The 23384-nt window shown below is 32.8% G+C and overlaps 1 protein-coding gene across 1 annotated transcript in view; it reads left to right on the top strand.

Moving 5' to 3' along the window:
- Spag16 (sperm associated antigen 16) overlaps positions 1 to 23384 on the top strand; it is an 895679-nt gene that overhangs the window by 46188 nt on the left and 826107 nt on the right. Inside the window, exons 6-8 of the mRNA XM_076866456.2 lie at positions 2921 to 3028; positions 10768 to 10885; positions 15436 to 15505. Of these exons, the coding sequence (XP_076722571.1) occupies positions 2921 to 3028; positions 10768 to 10885; positions 15436 to 15505 (296 nt within the window). The remainder of the gene's footprint in view (positions 1 to 2920; positions 3029 to 10767; positions 10886 to 15435; positions 15506 to 23384) is intronic.

Raw genomic sequence — 23384 nt, 5'->3', positions numbered from 1 at the left:
ATAACAATATGTAGATCTTAATATTATATCCTTGAATTTTAGACTTTGACATGCTGGTTTCCTGGAATAGGGAGGTTAGATAGTCATCATATCATCTCATTAAGACAAAGCATAACTGAATTATATACTTTATGAAATATAAATTCAAGTAGAATGTTTCACTGAATGACTTCATTGTATTTGAAATAGAATCTCAATGTTTGCTTCTGTGTTAATGAAAGTTTTTTTTTTTTTTTAAACACAGAGATGTTTTCCCATCTACTAATGTGGTGAAGAAATCCTATATAGTTAAAATATTAGTTGCTTATGTGAATATTTACAATTATCCTTTAGCACAACTTTTATTTTCCTTTTATTAAGTAGTTGGGTAGCAGGAAGGTCATAATACGAGAAGCATCACCATGAAATGAATTTAAATTGTTTTACGGAGTAGACTTCATTTGTGCAGACAGAAAGCAAGTCCCTGAAAACCAATTTAATGGTCAGAAAAACTTTAAGGTCTAATACTTCAATCAATTCCTATGCTTTCCTTCCTGGGATGAGCACAAATAGGTTTCTAAATGTGTATTAAAAAAGGGAGTTGATGCAATGCACGTTGTGGTTCTGGTTAAGAAATATAGAGCATTATTTTTTATAAGTATTTTTTAACCTATTGTGGGTTTACATTTTGGATAAAATAAATGAAATGTGTATTTATACAATTCATCAATCTATTGAAAATATTTTAGTGGACTTAAAGTAGATGTTCATTAAAGTTTAATTTACTTTTTAAAAAGATAGTGTTACTAATAATCATTAATCCTGATATTTTTAGTTCATTGGAGTAGATTTAACTAATTATTGCTATACCTCCTATTATAGGAATAATTATATCATTCTACTATAATAAACACTAGTTGTAATATGATGATGGTTATTTGATCATGATTATGATGGTTACATTTATTGAATATTTAGTGTATACAAGGCCATAAGCCATTTTACTGAATCATTCAGTTGAATATACATACAAGTCCCTTGTACAGATATTTTGTAAATACTATACATAAGTTATATAGCTTCCCAAGGTCACGTTGCTATGAAGAATTTTCAATATTGTGTATGGAATTATTATACTGTATTACTCTAATGAAGCAACTGGACCTGTGAGCTGATTATTTATGGAGACATTATATTTGATTTTTAACAACTGTTCTAAAACAAATATAGTATCATTTTTGAGATAAACTCTCATTCAAGTTGACACTGTAGAGCTAAGTTGTTTTCATATACCTATAAGGATATTCTTTGGAACACTTAAAATATGGGCTTGAAATCTGTGTTCTAGGATCTCATACATCATTCTTAATGCAGAGGTTTAAAACAACAACAACAACAACAACAACAGATTCATTGTTCTGTTTTGAAAACAATTTATCTATTCTCTAAACCTTTTCCCCAGGAAAGACCAACCATTTCTTTTTTTCCATTCCCTCTTACAATCTCCTGCTCTTTATTTACTGCTCTCTAATTCATGGAGGTGTCCGAGAATTTCTTTCTGGTTTAGTTCATCTTCACTTTTAGGGAGGCTTTATGTGGCCTGAGCCACTTCCTCAGCATTCTTGACTCTTCTGGTCTCCTCAGTATTGTAGCTAAAGTCTTCCTTGTATCTGTAGTTGCTCTTAGTGGTAGTTTTATACCCTGATTTAGGAGTAGGAGACTTCTACTTAGTATGGGGAAATGTGTGGGTTTTTTTTATTATTATTATTTTTGTAGTTATAGACATGGATAGCTTGCCTTTATGTTTTTATTTTTTATTTATTTATGGTGCTGGGGATTGAACCCAGGGCCTTGTGCATATGAGGCAAGCACTTTACCAACTGAGCTATATCCCCAGTCCTTGTTTGTTTATTTTTATGTCTTGCTAAAATCAAACCCAGTCCTCACACATAGTAGGTAAGTGCTCTGCCACTGAGCTACAGTGCTGCAGCCTCAGCCCCAGAGATATGTGTTTTGCCCTTTCCTCGGGGGCCTATGTGTTTTGTGCCTTTTCCCCAGCATCCACTGGTTATTGCCTGCATGACATCACCACATAAAGAAGCTCTCTTTGGTCACCCTGCCTGCCCCTAACACTCAATGGAGGCCTGCAGGAAAGAATTTATAAGTGAGTTCAAATTTCCTAGCTATTTCAAATTGCCCTAACCCTCAGATGATATACTTGATACTTTAAACTTTCATCTGATTTCTGGTATTCTTTCTCCCTGTTGGCTATAGTTCATATTCATAGCTTTTATGGAATTGGCTCACCTGTATTTGGATTTCATGATACTTGGTTGTTTTGTCACTTCAGCTCTCTGATAGATTCAGAAAAATATTTTAATAAGCTCACCAATTATTTCTAATAATGGATCAACTGGTATATATATCTTATGAGAATTAACTACAAATTAACAGAAGAAATTTTTTGTTTTTCAGAATTTATATGTTTTCTTTTCAGAAATAAATATAGTATATTCTCCTAATCCTCTATGTAGGAAGTTTAGAATTAAATTCCATGGAGTTTTTATTTTATTCATAATTATTTTGAATTACTTTTTAAAATTTGTATTTCAAATATGTACACTGAACAAATTCTCTTTAAAAGTATGTGGAATTTTATTTGAATGTATCTGGCAGCAAACTGTTAATTTTAATTTAGTTAAATGTGAGTGAATCATATTTTTGAAACTATGTTTCATTTTTTCATCCTCTACCCCCCTTCACATTATTACCTCCATACAAAATATGTTACATGTGATCATTCAGTGAGAATTATAGTGGACTCTTTATGCTTCAATTATATCTTGAATTGCCCAAGGCTGAATATGAATTGAAGACTTAACAGTTTTGCAGAAAGGAAGTAGGAATGATTTTTTAAATTATTTTTATTAATGTTTTTCAGCAAGGCTAGAGAAGATCTGCTGAAAACTCAGAAAGAACGTGATTTTCATCGAATGCATCACAAGAGAATAGTCCAAGAAAAAAATAAATTAATTAATGACCTCAAAGGGTAAGCTGACCATATTTGTTGGCATATATATTAAAGTTATTAGTGTTAAGTAATTTGAATATGACAGAACCTTTTTGATAAAATTATTCACTCAATATGTACTGAGCATATAGTATGTACCAAATACTATGTTATATGTTTAAAACTCAAGAATGAATAAATTTAGGCCTTTGCTGTCAAGGACTCCAGGCCCCTCTGCAGTGTATGATGGTTGTGATGGTTGATACAGTTGTTGCTAAATCAACCAGGAGGGTAGTCATCTCAATGATACTAAAGTGTGAGAGGGATCAGGATGTATTTTCAGAGGAACTAAATAGTGAAGTGTAAGTAAGAGTAAATACAGTGAGGGAGTGGAGGCAGTAGAGTACTCTTGGTATATTCTGTGCAAAGGCAACAAGTCATGTAAGAGCATGCCATGCTTACCAAATTGTAAGCATAAAGAGCAAACTGCAGATGTGGCTTTGCAGGATAGGAGGATATCCTAAATGACCTTGAATTTATGATGACACTTTCAGAAATTATTCTGAATACATTATTTAGATTTACTTTTCCACACAACCTACTTTCCCTTCCATAAGAAACTAAAAATGGACTTTATGGTCTTAAACTTCTCTTTTGCTTGCTCTAGGGCCAGGCTATCTAATAGAACTTTATGTGATGATGTAAGTATCTGTACCCTGAAAGACAATTGCCAGCTAAGTCTTTATATTTAAAATATATCGTACTTGTTAAACATCCAACTATGTTTAAGGGAAACTCTATTATAATTAATTGCATAAAAATTTATCAATTTAGATTCTACCTTTGTTCATATTTCATTACTTCAGGTGAATAAAAAATCCATATTACCTTGTGATACATCCATACTTGCTCTATACTCAGATGCCCTTTATTTCTTCATTTAATCATTAGGAATAATGTTTCCATTTTACCATCTGTTGAATCACTAGTGTGCTTTTCCTAAGTTCCTAGAACAAAACTTTAGTTATGCCATAAGAGTCACATAAAAAAATGAGTCATCAAAGTTAGTCACTTGTGATACATGGCTAAATTAGAATTTGAATTCTTTGTGTCATATTTTACCCGAATATTTCAATTGTATATCCATATTTCCTTTCATTTTCAATCATTAAAAGTGGAACTTTTTTGGTAAATTGTTCAGCTAATTTGATAATAACTTTTACAGTATTTCCCATTTAACATGAATTTAAAAAAATACTTTTAGTTATACATGGCAGTAGAGTCAATTTTGACATATTTATAAAAACATGGAATATATCTTATTCTAATTAGGATCCTAGTCTTATGGATATACATAATGTGGAGATAACACTGTGGTGTATTCATATATGTACATAGGAAAATTATGTCATATTCATTCCACTGTGTTTTCTGTTCCTATTTCCCATCCCTTCCCTTCATCCTTATTTGTGTAATCCACTGAACTTCTCTTCTCCCCCAATTCCTTGTTTTGTGTTAGCATCCACATATCAGAGAGAACATTGAATCTTTGGGTTTTGGGGATTGACTTGTTTCATTTAGCATGATAGTCACTAAATTCATCCATTTACTGGCAGATGTCATAAAGTCATTTTACTTTATGGCTTTATATTATAGTAATATTCCACTATGTAGATATACCACATTTTCTTTATCCTGTCAACTGTGGAAGGGCACTGAAATTGGTTCACTATTGTCAATTGACCTGTGATTAACATTGATATAGCCATGTCACTGTAGTATACTAATTTTTAACTCTTTTGGGTATATACTGAGAAGTGGTACAACTGGGTCAAATGGTGGTTCCATTCCAGATTTTTTGAGGAATCTTCATATTGCTTTCCAGAGTGGTGGCTTAAATTTGCAGTCCTACCAGCAAAGTATGAGTGTACCTTTTCCCCCCACATCCTTGCCAACATTTATTGTTGCTTATATACTTGATAACTGTCATTTCTGACTGGAGTGAGGTAATACCAGACCTTAGATTATACTACAGAGTCATAGTAATAAAAACAGCATTGTATTGGAACCAAAACAAGCATGAAGACCAGTGTAACAGAATAGAAGACACAGAGATAAGCCCACATAAATACAGTTATCTCATACTAGACAAAGGCACCAAAAACATACACTGGTGAAAACATATCCTTTTCAAAAATGGTGCTTGGAAACCTGGAAATCCATATGTAGCAGAATGAAATTTAACCCCTATCAAACTGCACAAAACACAAAATGGATCAAAGACCTAGGCATTATACCAGAAATGCTCCATCTACTATAAGACTCCTAAAGCTCAAGAAGTAAAATAAAAAATCAATAAATTGGATGGTATAAAACTAAAAAGCTTTTTTACAGCAAAAGAAAGAAGAGGGTGAGAAGAGAGCCTATAGAATGGGAGAAAATCTTTGCCACCTGTACCTTAGATAAGGCATCTATTTCTAGAATATAAAAAGAACTCAAAGCCTAACACCAAAAACCAACTAACCAACCAACCAACCAAACAGAAACCCCCAAGCTAATTGATATATGGACAAAGGGCTAAACAGACACTTCTCAAAAGAAGAAATATACATGTTCAATAAATACATGAAAATGTTCAACATCTCTAGCAATTTGAGAAATTCAAAATTCAAAATAAAATTACACTGAGATTTAATATGAATGTCTTATTATGATGTATATATTTTGAGAATTATTATCAAATACAGAAATTGTAAACTAATTATGAAGTTCTACGGAATTTATAGAACAGACATACTAATTGGACAGTTTCTTTGAATGTTGTTTGCATGTTATATGACAGTAGTGTTTTGTGTTGCTAATTCTCTGAACAAAGTTTAGTCAAGGCCACATTTCATAAATGAGTTAGATGCCTGTTTGAGTCAGCTTTGCATTGCTGTGACTAAAAGACCTGATAAAAACAAGTTAGAATAGGAAAAGTGATTTTGGCTCATGGTTTAAAGGTTTAGTCTGGTTGGCCAATCCTATAGCTCTGGCCCTGAGGAGAATCAGAATATCATGGCAGAAGGGTGAGGTAGAGAAAAGCAACTCAGAACATGGCAATCAGGAAACAGAGCTCTGCTCACCAGGCACTAAATATAAACCCCCAAAGCACACCCCAGTCACCTACTTCTTCTAGCCACACCCTACCTGCCAATAGTTATACCTGCCTATAGTAAATCCATATAAGTGAATTAATCAATCCACTGATTAAGTTAAAACTGTCATAACTTAATCATTTCACCTCTGAATATTCTTGCATTGTCTCACTTGTGAGTTTTTGGGGGACATCCTATATATGCCAGAGTTAAATAAGGGGAGAGTTTGTCTTCAGTATTTCTCACAAAGTATTTCTTTAACTGTCCATAATTTATAGCACACCTTTTTTTGGTATACAATTTTGTACCTGAATATGTGTTTATAAATGTATACTGTTTTGGAGGTATATAATAAAGTACATATATGCTAAGCACATAAACACAAATGGAAAATGGAATTGTACATACTACAAAAATTTTTTATTTTTGTTTCTCTCTTTTATGAGTATGGTTGATTTAGCACACATTAAATGTGTAATAACTACTTCAATATTTAAGTTGTATTACTATCACAAATGAAGTATGATTTGGAAATCAATGAGTTTTATAAATAATTTAATGAAAATTGTATTGAATAAAATGAAGGCTACCATTTTAATATTTCAATAGAAAAAATAATGATACCCAATATGCTTTGGGTCATATCAGAATAATTACTATAGAACTAACCTTCCAAATGGTCCTAGAGTACAAAACTAGACAAAATATAGGAGTCAATTGTTTTTAAGATATTAGAAAATCAGCAAAGCAGTACTTGTGATGTCTAAGAAAAGGGAAACATATGAACTGAGCAGTGTGATCATCCCAATTTCTTCCTGAATGCATTTTGTAGACCACAGCATGAGAAGATAGAATACAAGCAGACACAGTGATCATTGCTGAGCTGAGGAAGCAGAGATCATAGTTCTTGATGGCAGAGGGATCTGGAATTTTCAGAAAATTATACACAAAAGGAAGGGTATACATGAAAAGGAACTTAGGAAATATCTGTTATGGTTCTCTTTAGTTTTTGGCCAAAACACTAACTTGTAGAAATACAAGTGAAGAGAACTTGAAACCTGTCAGATCAGCTCTGGGGAAGCTGTGAACAAAGTAGAGATTTCAGAGGCTGGACAGTGCTGGAAGATGCAATAGATGCAAGAGTTCTGAACAGTTATAACAGATCCTTAATAAACATTCAGAACATTCAGTAAGACCTGTAATAAGCCATGCCATAGAAATAGGTTTAGACCAGTCCTAGAATAGGCAGTATTTTAGACTTGCCCTAAGAAAATTTTAAAAGTAATGTGACAAGCTCTGAAAGGCTCAAGCTCAATCCTTAGAGAGTTTTTCAGGCAGATAAAGTTAATTTGCTTGAATTTTGTCATCTTTTAGAGAGGTTTTCAGGCAGATAAAGTTAATTTGTCTAAAAGATGACAAAATTCAAACAAGTATGCTTATGTGCAACATAGAGTGAATAAATAGATAAATATATACCAATGTATCTCTGTATAGAAAAATAGAAGCAGAAAATCATGTACTCTCAACAGTAAGAATTAGTACCAGAACCAGAGAGGACAGAAACAATAAAATTGTCAGATAAGGACTTTAAAACAGCTGTTATGATATGCTTAGGGTTTTAACGAAAATGATTATAATGTGTAAAGAGATGGGAAATTTCAACAGTGACATAAAACTATAAATGAAGAGCCAAGTGGAAATTCTAGAACTGAAGGGCATAATATTAGCTATGAACAATTCATAAATAGGTTGTATTGGCAGATTGGACATTGTCAACAAAATGATGAGTGAACATAAAAACAGGAAAATAGAAAATAATGAAGCTGAAGCATAAAGGAAAAAAGCTATATAGTAATTATCAAAGCATCAAAAAGAAGAAACTGAAAAAATAACCTGTGGGTCATTATCAAGTGGTCCATGATGTTTGTATTTGGAATCCTAGAAGAGGAGTTGGACTTTCTGATTCTACTGCTAACTTACTTCAGTTGCCAAGAATGAGTTCAAATTATTCACACAGGAATGTTTAAATTGACCACTTGATGGATATTTGGACTAAATAAGCTAACTGTGAGCCATCCTTTAGCCAGGACTGCACTTAGTATCTTGTTTCTGTTGACTTCCATTCTAATAGAGGGATCATAATGTTCACTTTGGGTTTCTGAATATCAACAGAAACTTCCAACAGGTATAATCACTGAAGTAAATGGCCATAGACAATTTTGCAGAAGAACTGAGGCTATTATAAGGTGGAAAATTTCTTGAATGTTATGGAGTCCTCCTATACTGGCTACCAGGGCAGCTCAGGCATTTTACTTTGATGAGTGTTGGCACCCACTTCTTGAAATTCCTAAGGTGTGTCCTAGCAGTTAATTTATCCCATTCCCTGGAGTTCTTACTATGTGGTTAAGTCAGTTTTCTAAAGAAAATGCTTCACAGTAAATGAATTATTGTTTGTCCAATCTTACATTCTAACCTTTTTTTCAAGTACCTCAAACCAATGTGAGTGTTCTGGTTCCTGTCAGTGTATGCTAATTCTTGTAGCATTTTTGATACAGAGTCTCTATCTTCTCTTGTCACAATATCAGCTTGGCATTCAGGAGAGAAGGTAGGGGCACTTCCAGAGGGGCATCTATTAACCATGGGGAAAAGAGAAGCCTCTGAAGCATCTTGTACCACAGGTGAAGCATTCAGTTCATCCAGGAAAGGGGTGGGGGATACCTCTGTGAACCTATAGTGGCTGGGGAAAGGGACTAGAGAGTTAACATACTCAGGGAATCAATCCTGAGAACTAGGGAAAAAATGGGGACATTTTATTTTAAATGGGTCCATTCATCAGGAAAACATATTAAATATTCATGAATCTAATACATGGAGCAAAATCTGATACAATTGTAAGAAAAAGTTATTTCTACATTTGTAATTTGAGATTTTTAAGACTCTTTATAATTATTAGAAAACATAGACAAATTCTCTGTTTATAGAGTAGCACCATCAATCAATTAAACATAATTAATATTTCTAGAATTCTGTTTTGAACTTTTCAGGTGTACATGGAATATTTACCAAAATATATATTGAGCAATAAATGAAGTCTCTTTAAATTTCAAAGGATTGAATTGCACAAAGAATATTTTCTGACAAAATCAAATTAAATTAGGAATCAACAACAAAATGTTATCTAGTAGTTTACAAAATATTTAGAAATTAATTAATGCACTTCAAGGAATCCATGAATCCAGGAAGGAAATTAGAAAATAATTTGAACTTCAAATAACCCATGAGTCAAAAAAGGAAATTGGAAAATATTGTGAACTGAGTGATCAAAAATGCAACATATAAAAATTTGTGGAATGTAGCAAAAGCAGCTTAAACCTGATAGCTTTAAATGCCTGTATTAAAAAGGAGAAGTTTTATAATAAGTTATATAATCTTTTTATGTCTTAAAAGCTTTTAAAAAAGAGCAAATTACATAGAAAAAAATGAAATAAAAATGGCTAAAATCAATAAAGTAGGAAATGGAGAAACTAAGACAAAACTATAAAGTAAAATATTGGTTATTTGAAAGTACATTAAAATTATAAACCACAGATAGGCTGATTATTACAAAACTGTTGGCAAAGTGTAGCCAGGACCATCACATATTCCTGTTGGAAGTATAAATTACAACTCAGCAATTCAACTCCTAGGTATTTATCTAAAAGAAATGAAGATCTGTGATCAAAAGTGTCTTGCATGACTTGGATAAAAATGTTCAGAGCAGCATTAGTTATGATATCCTAACTTCAGATTTTCATCATCAGAATAATATATCATATCAGAGAATGTAATACAAGGAAGTATACTCACAATAAAAAGGAATGAAGTATAGGTACTGATACATAAGACAACAAGAAATCTAAAAGACATTATGCTGAGTGAAAGAAGCATTTCCAAAGAGAACATATTCTATGATACCACATATATAAAGTCCAGAATTTTCTGAGATATTATAAATGTGGACTACATGAGTACACATAGTTCTCAAAACTCTTTGAACACTGACGATCTGTAAATTTTACCTCATGTACATTATACTTCAATTACAAATGTTAATATTTTGTGGTCATTTTCAAATAAGATAGATTTTAATGATTTTGTATCACATGTTCAGTAGTATTAACTTACATATCAAAATACTTTTATACTTAACATTGTCTTGTTTTCAAGACCATCCTTTGTTTTGGTATGAACGATACTTTCTGTTTATTCATCCATTGTTTGTGGCCCTACTTTTGTGAAAATTATTTCTGAATTGATTAAAGGACCTGCAGTTTCTTAAATCTCAAAGAATTGAAGCAATCTGCTGAGTATATACTTAAATACAACAAAAGGTGCTAATAGGAAATAGAAAACTAGTGAAGGCAAATGTGGTATTTTCCTCTCCTCCCTTATCTCACTCCTCACCCCCAGGTTTTTGCATTGAAATGGCATGCTAAATAATACTTACTGTGCTTCTTGGCTCTAGTGTGTTGACCTTTATATAGTTAGTCATTTTTATTCCTCCTTCAAAAAATAAAAGAAAATCAGTTCAGATGTTAGATGGGAATCATTTATTTAATTCTTTTACCCTTTAAGATGCAACAGTCCTTTTATTTTTTATAGGTTGAAGTTACATTATGCATCCTATGAACCAACTATAAGGGTGTTACATGAGAAGCACCATGCTTTACTGAAGGAGAAAATGCTGACCTCCTTGGAAAGAGACAGAGCTGTTGGACAGGTAAACAGACAATCAAAAGCTACTTTGAAACAAGTTTTAATCGTTATTTTAATCATTTTTTAAGTACAAGTAGAAACACTGATTTTGATTCTGAGGTAAACTTTAAAATTTTTATGTAAAAAATTCATTTGGAAATATTAAAAAAGTATTCTATCCATTTTAAATCCCTGGGTTCCAGATCATTCCTCACTGGTTTAGTAAAAATAAAAATGTTAAGGATTAGGAGTAGTGAGTTTGAATCTCAGTTTTGGGGTAAAGTGTGAATCTTCAGGTCATTTACATGTAGTTTGTTTTCTCACATATTAATCAAAGATAAATTATTTGCCTTATAATTTATATATATCTAAAATGAAAACATATTTAAAAAGTTAAAATCACTCTGTGAGTCAAGGTTGAATTTTATATACTTCTGTTTGGTTGTATATTTATTAGCTGCAACTGTTTTGTTTTGTGCTTAAACTCCCGGATACTCCTGAAGGCAAAGAAAAAGATAACCTGCCTGCTGAAGACTGTCTAGATCTTTCTAGGTTAAAACAGCTTCTGTAAGTTTATCCCCTAGTATGTAAATATTATAGTAACTGGTTGGTTGGCTGAGAGATAATTATCAGTATTAATTTTCTTCCTTCAGATGGCGGCATCTTCTCATTCTCCCTATTATAAAGAATACTTATGAATCTTATAGCATGGACTCTACATGCTATTCTTTGTCTTTACTTTCCTATGTAGTGTGACTTATTTGATCATATTCCTGATGTTCAGGTGCATAGTTTTCAGTGGGTTGAGTGTAAACTCTGTATACCTTGTTAAACGCATGGTCTCTGTCACAACATCTGTGAGCTTCTTAACATCTGTAGTCTCATTGTCCTGATTCTAATACTTTTTTTCTGGTCCAGTGCTTCAGATGTTAACATTTCTATTTACCTCACAGAAGTATGCAGACGCTTCTGATTTCCCTATAATGCAGATACAAGCCATAAGCAATTTAGAAAGCAGTTAAGGTCTGTCTACATTGATACATCATTTTCAGTCAATTTTTACACTACCTAGAGAGCACTATTTTTCTAGCACCGTGAAAATCATGAAGGACTTTTTAAGTGACTGTCATCATTCCTACACCATTTCCTGAGAAACTAGGAGCAAGTATACTCTCTATTTGGAGTATCCCCAGACTATGTAGTTTTATTTGAACTTTGTTCTTAGTAGGCCCACTTGGATTTTTAACTTGAGAGGGAAACCCACACTCTTATGTCTGACCTCTTGCTCAGGCATAGACTTTCCCTTTATATGTTTTGGTTCTATTGGATGGGATGACTTTTCTGTCTTCTTCTATATTACAACCCACCCTATATCCTTATTTGTCTCAGACAGTCCTCACACCTGTTTCCACAGGATAATTTTTAATGGCTTCCACTTCATCCTAAAAAAAACAAAAAATAAAAATAAAATCCTTATTTAGAAAATACTTACTAATGGAAAAATTCTAAAGAGCTTATTTCTTGATATCTAAAATGGAACAGTTTGGATTTAGAAATAGCATTCCTCTCAACCACATCTGCTGTTCAAGATAGTAGATTCTGTACAGTTTGAGAAAATCAAGATTTAAATAGGAAATCCTGTTGCTGCCACTGTAGATTTCAGTATGGACATTACTGAAAATGGACATTCAGTGCTCTTTTAGAATTGTCTTATACATGTGAATGGAAATTGACCACAGCAGTCACCATCCTCAGGTTAAGTTCTGCACTGTACATGATTCCTCACATCAGTACATGTTTTTCAAAATCCAAAATGACTACACAAGATTGATGGTGCCTAAGTGCTATCTCCTTGGCACTGGAGGGAGATTCATTATTATCTGTGTGCTTGTTAGGGATAGGCTGTGTAAACGTCTGATATCTATAGCAACAAGTGGAAGACTTGTAGTTTTAAATTCAGGTTACTAACTGGTGAGATGATTGTCATATCTCTCTGTACAACATTCTAATTGATATAATAATATATAATAATAATATAATAATTCTACAATAATAATAATTTAACCTAGGATCAATTAGTTGATTCTCCAAATTAGGGCAGAGAATGTAGTTTTAGTCCATCTCTCCATGTGTGTCTTTGGAGAACAAGCCAAGGTTACCATTTAAAGAACTGAACCTGGGGGCTGTGGCTGTGGCTTAGCAGTAGAGCACTCACTTAGCACTCGAGGCCCTGGGTTTGGTCCCCGCACCACATAAAAATAAACAAATGAAATAACCGTTTAAAAAAAAGAAGTGAACCTGTCTGGATACCTCTCATACAAAGAACAATTTATTACCAACCAATTTTTTTTTTCCTGTTGGAGCATACTTATCAGGTGTGGGTGTACAGCCATAGGAACATACAGTGTGTCATGATGTCACAGAACGAATTTATTAAAAATATTTGTAAAATGAAAAGAAAAAAGAACCTCAAGAAAACAATGGAATTTGTCAAGAGATAAAGGAACTATGGTAGACAGAGCTAGGTGGATCTCCATTCAAATTTGGTTTGGATATTAGGGCTAATAGTACCATCCACACAGCAAGGGAGTGAAAAATTTTATTACTTTCGTAATTGAGTTGTCTCAGAGAGCAGCATATGCCCCTAAGCATTTCTGAAATGTATGAGTAAGATCAGGGAAAGGAGACTGGCTTATATTTTATTATGATTGGGGTTTAGGGCAGGGTGAGCATTTTTATGTTGAGGGAGGGGCTTGCATAATTTAAATTTCCTGCCAATGCCAAGGAAATAGTAACTAGGGTTTCTTATTAGCTTGCCCTGATGTGGGACATGAGGGGAAGAAAATTGAGTGAGATTCTTTTTTTTTAGGATCCTAAAGTTGTCACAATTTAAGCAACAATATAAATTATGTAGTATTGGATTATTACTCAAAGCATAAAATAAATATCTCCAATTCTACAATGGTATAAATAAATCATTGAATAAATAAGTGGGAGGAGAATAGATAAATCTCCCATACAGTTGAATATTACATAATATATGTAGATAATCCTTCCCTGAAGGAGATGGATCTGGGCAACTTATCTATGAAGTACTGGCTGTACTTCACTACTTGCTTTCAAAAGTACAATAGATATAAGGGGAAAAGTAACTTTAGAGTGGAGAAACCTGGTAAACTACCTTAGCTGGGTGATCAAGGTTAACATAAAAGTTTTAAGTCATGCTGGCAGCATATACCTGTGATATGTTGTGCTTATAATGGCATTTCACCCCTGTTGTCTTCTTTGCCAAATCCTATAAGTATAGCTTAACTATGGGGTAAACATCAGACTACCCAAATTTAAGGCCATTCTGTAAAATATTACTTGATTAGTATTTATAAATATTCAAGGCCCCGGGCTGATGTTGTGGCGCAGTGGTAGAGCGCTTGCCTAGCATGTGTGAGGCACTGGGTTTCCCAGCACTGTATATAAATAAATATATTAAAATAAAGTTTCATCTACAACTAATATATATATGTATATTTTTAAATAAAAAATATATTTAAGGCCATTAAAATCAGGGAAAGTCTAAAGAACCACCCTGATCCAGAGAAAGCTAGGGAGATGTAATAAGTGAATGTAATGTAGTGTTATGGGTGGGCCCCTAGAACATAAAAATTAACAAAATCCAACAGAAAGGGACTTCAGCAGACATTAATACTGGTTTATTGTTTGTGATAAATGTACCACCTTAATGCATATTAACAGGGGAAAAAGGCTGTAAGCATACAGGAACTCTAAGCCATATATTAGCAACTATTTTGAAAATCCTATGCTATCTAAATAAGAATTTTATTTTTAAAATTTATAATCCATCTGATCTGTAAGAATTGATATTAATCTGTTACTTTTTTTAATCACAGGCATTTTGTTAACACTAATCTATTAATTATAAATTATCTGCAATTTTTATTAATAAAGAAATATTGCTATTCAGTGATAGTAGAAAAATGTATTTCTGTGTATAATTAAACAGATGGTATTTTGTGTTTGCATAATCATGTACAGTGAGGGATGATATAGCTTTTAAAGGCTGATTTTAAATTTAAATCTATTGTTCAGGCAAATGATATGCCACCCAGCTAATAAATGTTCCTAATTATAAGACATATTTAACAAAATGGAGTATGTGTGGGTGGAAATGAACTAAGAGGTTTAGGTGTATAAACAGTCTTTTCATATTTTACTTTTCCAAATAATACTTAACCTCACAGTTTATAGATAGAAGATAAGTTATCATGAAGAAATATAAACAGAGGACAAACCTCTCTCAAAGTAGAGAGCTGAATTATGATAAAACTGTGTTGTAAAATAAATGTTTCAGTTTCTTATCCATGATAATTAATACTTGCCTGCAGAATTCAATAGTGACTAAAAATTATTTTCCTTTTGTTAAAGTTCATGTTTGACATTTAAAATTATAGGCTTTTATTCAAGAGAAATAATATTTTTGATATTTTTCAATCATTTTATTTTACTTAGCCATTTAAGGTCATTTAGTACATAACCCTATATATTTGACTTTTTTTTTAGATTTCTGGACTTCAAGCAACACTGAAGAACATAGATATAGGACATAATTTTCATATTCCTGAAATTAAAGGTAAAAGTAAAATATAATTCTAGCTTAATATTGGGGATGATTTCTTAATCTTATCAGAGATCAACATTCTAGAGATATTTAAAAGTGAGTAAGTGGGGAGATAATTATTTGATAAAGCAAAATTTTAATTAAACAATTAAGGAAATGCAGACATGATAATATATAGATATATTTTTGAGAACTATGTGAGTTAGCCATCTTGGAAGAACTTCTGTTCTGATCATGATGGAGTACCAGGTCAGACTAGCTTTGTCTTCATAAATAACTCCAAAATTAAGCTATAGATGAGGCAACTATTAGCATCTGAAAAACAGACATCTCAGATTGCAGAAGGAAATGATCTACCTTCAATCATGACTTCATGCTTGAGGAAATTTCCAAGCCAAGCTTCTTGGAAATGGATGCCAAAAAGAAAACTGAAAAGGCAGATAACATTGTTCATAACTTTGAAACTAGAATCTGTAGGAAAGTGCTTTAGAGAAGAGGGAGCTCAAAAGAGTGGCCTCAGTAACTATAAGTCTGTAGCTGATGGTTGGGCTGCATGTATATAACAAGAGTACTTGAGACTTAACAGAGGGATAAAAGTCTACAGGACTAAGAACAGACTAGAAATTCTGTAGGCCAGGCAGAATTGATAGACATTTCCAATTCCAACTATCCCTAGTTGAGGAGAACTCTTTCACACATTATTACAATACATTAATATTCAGTATCCTATACTGATGCTATAAAAGCAGAAACAAAGCTTACACATGAGTTTTAGAAGAGACAGAGTTTAAGTTTTGCTAAGTAAGAAGACCTGGGTACCTTAGGACTTTACATAAAACTACCCAAATAAAGGACAAAATTAAGCCAAGAATATCAAAACAATCAAACAAAAACAGAACTGCCTTATAGAACAAAAACTGTTAGGAATTCAATTCCTAAATGACTAAAATTGTAAAAAAGAATATGCATGGTGTCTTGAAGACTGAAGAACTTTGCACATTGGGTTGATTGTTATAATCATTGATCTCTAATGATTCATTCATTCTTTTTCTAATAGTTTATAATTATATATAGTTATCTTTGACATTTTCATCAAAATATAGTGGTGGTTTCAGATAGCTCCTATATGATATTAACTCCTTGTATTTAATTTAATGTATAAAAGAACATATTGCATGTTTTTCTAGACTGATAATTTACAAATTACTTTGAAGATCAAGTTTGCAATTGTGTTTTGATCTGTGCTAATTTGAAATGACTTAGTTGAAAGGAATGAATTCTTACCCAACATGAAGAAATAGTTTTTTTTAGTTGCATATCCCAATTATCTGAACAAAATAAATACTTTAAAATCTATATTGAATAATTTTATATGCTTTATAAACATACTCTCTAGTTTTAGATACTATAGTTGCAGTACCTTTTCCTAAACTTCTGATCTCAGCATTTGATTGTGTGATCTCAAGACTCTTTCAGTGCTCCAGTTGCCTGAACTTGGGATATTACTTACCAAGGGGATTTATTTTTTTAAAAAGTTGGATTAATGATGGCTCTTCATAAATCTTGCCATCTTCTACATTTTTTTGAGATGATAGGGATTAAAACCAGGACCTCAACTAAAGAAATTTTCTACCAATAACTACACCTTCAGCCCCACAACTATTAAATATATTATTAACTTATTCATCATGATTTTCATATTTTATGCCTTCTCTCTTCACTTGTTCATTTAAGTTTAATTTTTCTCCTCCACCCTCCTCCTCCTGTCCTCTTCCTCTTCTTCTTCCCCTCCTCCTGCTCCTCCTCCTCCCTCTGTCATCCACTCATTTATTCATTTATTCATCAATTTATTTATTTGGGGAATAAATTTGTATGGCAGTTGAGATTCTTCAAATCATATATGTACACTCTGAAGTTAGAGGACAACAAATTGTGTTTTTCTCTGAACTTTAGCAAGAAGAGAAATTATTGTTATTTAATTAAAATGTGGGAAATAAGATAAAAAGTGGATTGATTTGGATCAGAGTTATCAAAGAATTTTCAATGTACTTTGTTTTTGGTCCATAAAGTGCCATGTTGATTATAGGAATTTTAGACAATGTTATATTTTTGTAAAAGCCACACATAATTACTACCACACAGAATTTTGTTACTTTAATACCTACTCTTTACACATGAAAAGGGTTTTTATTAGTTTTGCATTTATTAGATAGATTAATAAAAAATTCCTAGGTGACATTATAAAGTAATAAATTATTATTGATTAGATACTTACACTGACAATTGTGGATTATATTTACTTTTATTGTTAGGTAACATATATCAAATATTTCTCAGGAACTGCCCAGAAAACACTTATTATTACATAATATGAGATAAAACTGAAGTTTTGTGAATTATGCATTTTTTAAAAAGTTTATGCTGGTTTTGATTATTATGATTGTTATTTATATTAATTTAGTTTTCTATAGGTTGGCATTTGAATGTAATAATGCTTATTTCCAAACCACAATATGATATATATAATGGTATCTTTTTTTAATATTTATTTTTTAGTTGTAATTGGGCACAATATCTTTATTTTACTTATTTATTTTTATGTGGTGCTGAGGCTTGAACCCAGGGCCTCACATGCACTAGGCAAGTGCTCTACCACTAAGCCACAACTCCAGCCTTAATGGTATCTTAATATATCATAATTTTTCATAGAAAATTATGAATGAAGAATGAGTGACTAACTCGAAATTGAACATTTTTGGTAAAGTGAAAATTTGTGAACGTTGACATCAGAGTTTTACAAATGAAATAAATATTCTTTGTAGTTAAGCAAAGTACCCTTAATATAGTACTCCTATATATTTTTATTATTATTATTTTTTTATTAGTTGCTCAAGACAATACAATGATCTTGACATATCATACATTTGAATCCAATAGGGTATGAATTCTCATTTTTCGACGTGTACAGATTACAGGATCACATTGGTCATACATCCATGTGTATACATACAGCAATCCTAGTGTCAGTTGTATTCTGCTGCCCTTCCTATCCTTCCCTCCCCTCCCCTCCCGTCACCTCTCTCTACCCATTCTACTGTGACAGTTATCTCTCTCTCTCTTTTTTTTTCTTCCCTTCCCCCTCACACATCATACATGTATTTTGTGAAACCATGAGCGTCTCCTTCCATCTTCCATGCAATTCCCCTTCTCCCTCCCATTCCCTCCCACCTCTTTTCCTTGTTTTGTTGTAATCGTCTTCTCATGCTCTTCCTCCCTACTCTGTTTTGAGTCACCTCCCTTATATCAGAGAAGACATTTGGCATTTGTTTTTTAGGGATTGGCTAACTTTGCTTAGCATAATCTGCTCTAGTGCCATCCATTTCCCTGCAAATGCCATGACTTTGTTATATGTTAGTGCTGAGTAATATTCCATTGTGTATAAATGCCACATTTTTTTTTTTATCCATTCATCTGTTGAAGGGCACCTAGGTTGGTTCCACAATCTAGATATTGTGAATTGTGCTGCTATGAACATTGATGTAGCTGTGTCCCTGTAGTATGCTCTTTTTAGGTCTTTTGGGTATAGTCTGAGAAGGGGAATAGCTGGGTCAAATGGTGGTTCCATTCCCAGCTTTCCACGGAATCTCCATACTGCCCTCCAAATTGGCTGCACCAATTTGCAGTCCCACCAGCAATGTACAAGTGTAACTTTTTCCCCACATCCTCACCAGCACTTGTTATTGTTTGACTTCATAATGGCTGTCATTCTTATGAGATGGTATCTTAGAGTGTTTTCAATTTGCACTTCTCTGATTGCTAGAGATGGTGAGCATTTTTTCATGTACTTGTTGATTGATTGTATATCCTTCTCTGTCTGTTTAGATCTTTGGCCCATTTGTTGATTGGGTTATTTGTTTTTGTTTTTTTTTTTTTGTTTGTTTAACTTTTTGAGTTCTTTGTATACTCTGGAGATTCGTGCTCTATCTGAAGTGTGAGGGGTAAAAATTTGTTCCCAGTATGTAGGCTCCCTGTTTGCCTCTCTTATTATTTCTCTTGCTGAGAAAAAATTTTTTAGTTTGAATATGTCCAATTTGTTGATTCTTGATTTTAATTCTTGTGCTCTTGGTGTCCTATTAAGGAATTTGGAGCCTGACCCCACGAGATGGAGATTAGGGCCAACTTTTATTCTATTAGATGCAGAGTCTCTGGTTTGATTCCTAGCTCCTTGATCCATTTTGAGTTAACTTTTGTGCATAGTGAGAGAAAGGGATTCAATTTCATTTTGTTGCATATGGATTTCCAGTTCTTCCAGCACCATTTGTTGAAGATGCTATCCTTTCTCCATTGCATGCTTTTAGCACCTTTGTCTAATATAAGGTAGTTGGAATTTTGTGGGTTGGCCTCTGTGTCCTCTTTTCTGTACCATTGGTCTACCCACCTGTTTTGGTACCAGTACCATGCTATTTTTGTTACTATTGCTCTGTAGTATAGTTTAAAATCTGGTATCGCTATACCACCTGTTTCATTCTTCCTGCTTAGAATTGCTTTAGCTATTCTGAGTCTTTTATTTCACCAGGTGAATTTCATGATTGCTTTTTCTATTTCTGCGAGGAATGCCATTGGGATTTTGATTGGCATTGCATTAAACCTATAGAGTACTTTTGGTAATATGGCCATTTTAATGATATTAATTCTGCCTATCCAGGAAAAAGATATATCTTTCTGTCTTCTAAGGTCTTCTTCTATTTCTCTCTTCAGGGTTCTGTAGTTTTCGTTGTAAAGGTATTTCACCTCTTTTGTTAGATTGATTTCCAAGTATTTTATTTTTTTGAGGATATTGTGAATGGGGTGGTTGTCCTGATTTACCTTTCAGAGGGTTTGTCACTGATGTACAGGAATGCCTTAGACTTATGAGTGTTGATTTTATATCCCGCCACTTTGCTGAATTCATTTACTAGTTCTAGAAGTTGTTTGATAGAACCTTTTGGGTCCGTTAGGTATAGGATCATGTCACCTGAAAATAGTGCTAATTTCAGTTCTTCTTTTCCTATTTTTATGCCTTTAATTTCTATCATCTGTCTTATTGCTATGGCCAGTGTTTCGAGAGCTATGTTGAATAGGAGTGGTGAGAGAGGGCATCCCTCCCTCTCTTGTTCCAGATTTTAGAGGGAATTCCTTCAGTTTTTCTCCGTTTAGAATGATGCTAGCCTGAGGCTTAGCATATGATCTGCCCAGATTGAGTCAAGAGGATATACACAACTTAAACAGACCAATATCAATTGAGGAAATAGAAGAAGCCATCAAAAGACTACCAACCAAGAAAAGCCCAGGACCAGATGGGTATACAGCAGAGTTTTACAAAGCCTTTAAAGAAGAACTAATACCAATACTTTTCAAGCTATTTCACGAAATAGAAAAAGAGGGAGTACTTCCAAATTCATTCTACGAGGCCAACATCACCCTGATTCCTAAACCAGATAAAGACACTTGAAAGAAAGAAAACTATAGACCAATATCTCTAATGAACATAGATGCAAAAATCCTCAATAAAATTCTGGCAAAGCAGATACAAAAACATATTAATAAGATCGTGCACCATGATCAAATAGGATCCATCCCTGGGATTCAAGGCTGCTTCAATATAAGGAAATCAATAAATGTAATCCACCACATCAATAGTACTCCTATATTAAGAGAACATAGTACTCCTTTTTATACTCCACATATAGTAAAGCACAGAATTCTTTATTTCACAAAGTTAAATTAACTGCTGCTTTTTAACTTTAATGTTTTGTTGCTCTTGGAATTGCACGTGGACTTTGTGGTTTAATTTAGAGATCCTATCTTTTCAAATGTTTTCCCCTTTAACTCTTGACTTTTTCTGAATTCTAATTAGGTATATACTTGGTTTCTGCATTTCACTTTACACCTGTCCTAATCTCTTAGATATTTTCTATTTATTCTTCTGGGTTAAATTATGCGTTATTTCTTCAAAAGCTTTTTACAGTTAAATATTTCTCTTTATATTTGTGTTTGGTCTATAAAGGAGTCAGGGATTTGCAAAGATAGGTACTTCATAAATATTTGTTAAGTGAATTTTTCCATAGTTTTCTGATATTTATTCAGGGTCCTCAGTAGGTTCAAAGAACATTGTTTCAATGTGTACATAAATAAAGGAATGATTGAATGGGTGAAGTTTCATACTGGAGTACAATAAATAAATAAAATTTGGCCTTGTCATTAAGAATCATAAAATGATAGGAAAAAAGATGCTATGATGAAGACATGGACTTTGCTTGGATATAACTAAACATTAAGAAGTATTGTGTGGCATTTGAGAATTATATGTACTTAAACATGAATATGGCAGAAACTTTAATGTCTGAGCCTCTCATTTGTTGTAAAAAATGTTTATATAAATAAATAATATTTATTTGATGGGAAATAGAGATAATTTTAATTCTTTATACAGTGGGAAATAATTGAGAACATTATCTCTCTTCTGGTATAGTGTACTTTCTGCAATGTTTGTTCTCAAGTTTTGTTTGAAGTGTTAAATATTTTTATGATATTTTATTAGAATATACATTTTTCTAATTCTGTTTTGCTTGTGGAATAACAACATACATTCATAGGCCAAACCCTTTTGGATTTTATACTTTCATGTGTTATCCTGATCAAATTTGTTTTTTTTCTTGTTTTTAAACTTTCTTTTATGAAGTGATTCTTAGTAATACTGTCTTGTATACCACATGAAACTTTTTCAGATTCATGCAAGTATCTGTTTGAATTCTGAGTTTCTCTTTTACTACTTTCTCCTTTCTTCCTTGTGTTTATTACTATATGAATTTCCCTTCAGGTATATAAAGGGAACAAAAGACAGTGACCTACAGAGGAATATTGACACAATTGCATGACATAATGTTTAGAACAGTGGCTATTACATAGTAAAAGATAAATTAAGAATGAATGCTAATTATATTTTTAATTATTATCAGTTGAAAAATTGGTCTTTGAAGAAGCAACTATAATAAAAGAGAATTAGAAGTGAAATTTTTCTCTCTATCTCAGCAAGCTGTAATTGCAGCCTTTATTTGAGACTTTGACTTCCAAGATACTGTGGAACTGTAACTTGTAGCAACATTGCCAGAGGACAGACAGTCTGGATACTCAAGACTTTCTAATTCTGTTGTGTAATGCTGGTTCATGGAACATTGTTTTTCTGTTATTGTGGAGGTAATTTGGAGGATCTTCTGCTTTATCTAAAGCTGATACTAATTGGAAAAATTATATCCAGAAAAAAATAAATGCCAGTTGTGTGCTCCCTTGCTTTTATAACCTCAAGATCTGTTAAAAGCGCCTAGACATTGAAATCGTCCGTGCATTTTTGTGTATGTAATCTTTTCTGTATTATGAATCTAGCGTTGTGATTTTTTTTTGACACCAATGATATTGAACCCAGGGATGCTTAATCACTGAGCAACATACCTAGCCCATTTTATTTTTTATTTTAAAATGATCTCACTAAGTTGTTTAAGGACTTGCTAAATTGCCAACGCTGGCTTTGAACTTGTTATTCTCCTGCCTCAGCCTCCCAGGCTGCTGGGATTAGAGGCATGCATCAGTGTGCCCAGCCAGTTTTGTGATTTATGACATTGAGTAATTTCTTTTATTTGTGTGCTAATGAATAAAACCTTATTAGTTATTTGAAATCAAGTTTTTATTTATAAATATAGGTATAAATTATGTGTACCTAAATATGAATAGTGAAAGATATGAAAGAAAAGACTTTTCCCATCACAACCGCCCCCCCCCGCCCACACACACACACACTTGGTTCTATAAGATTGCTGAAGTCCTGGATAGTTAGGTAATCAGAGTTACAACTAGG

The sequence above is a fragment of the Callospermophilus lateralis genome, chromosome 9, assembly GCF_048772815.1.
Source record: "Callospermophilus lateralis isolate mCalLat2 chromosome 9, mCalLat2.hap1, whole genome shotgun sequence".
Lineage (NCBI taxonomy): Eukaryota > Metazoa > Chordata > Mammalia > Rodentia > Sciuridae > Callospermophilus > Callospermophilus lateralis.
The sequence above is the reverse complement of the archived record's forward strand: the minus strand, read 5'-3'. Positions and strand labels throughout refer to the sequence as shown.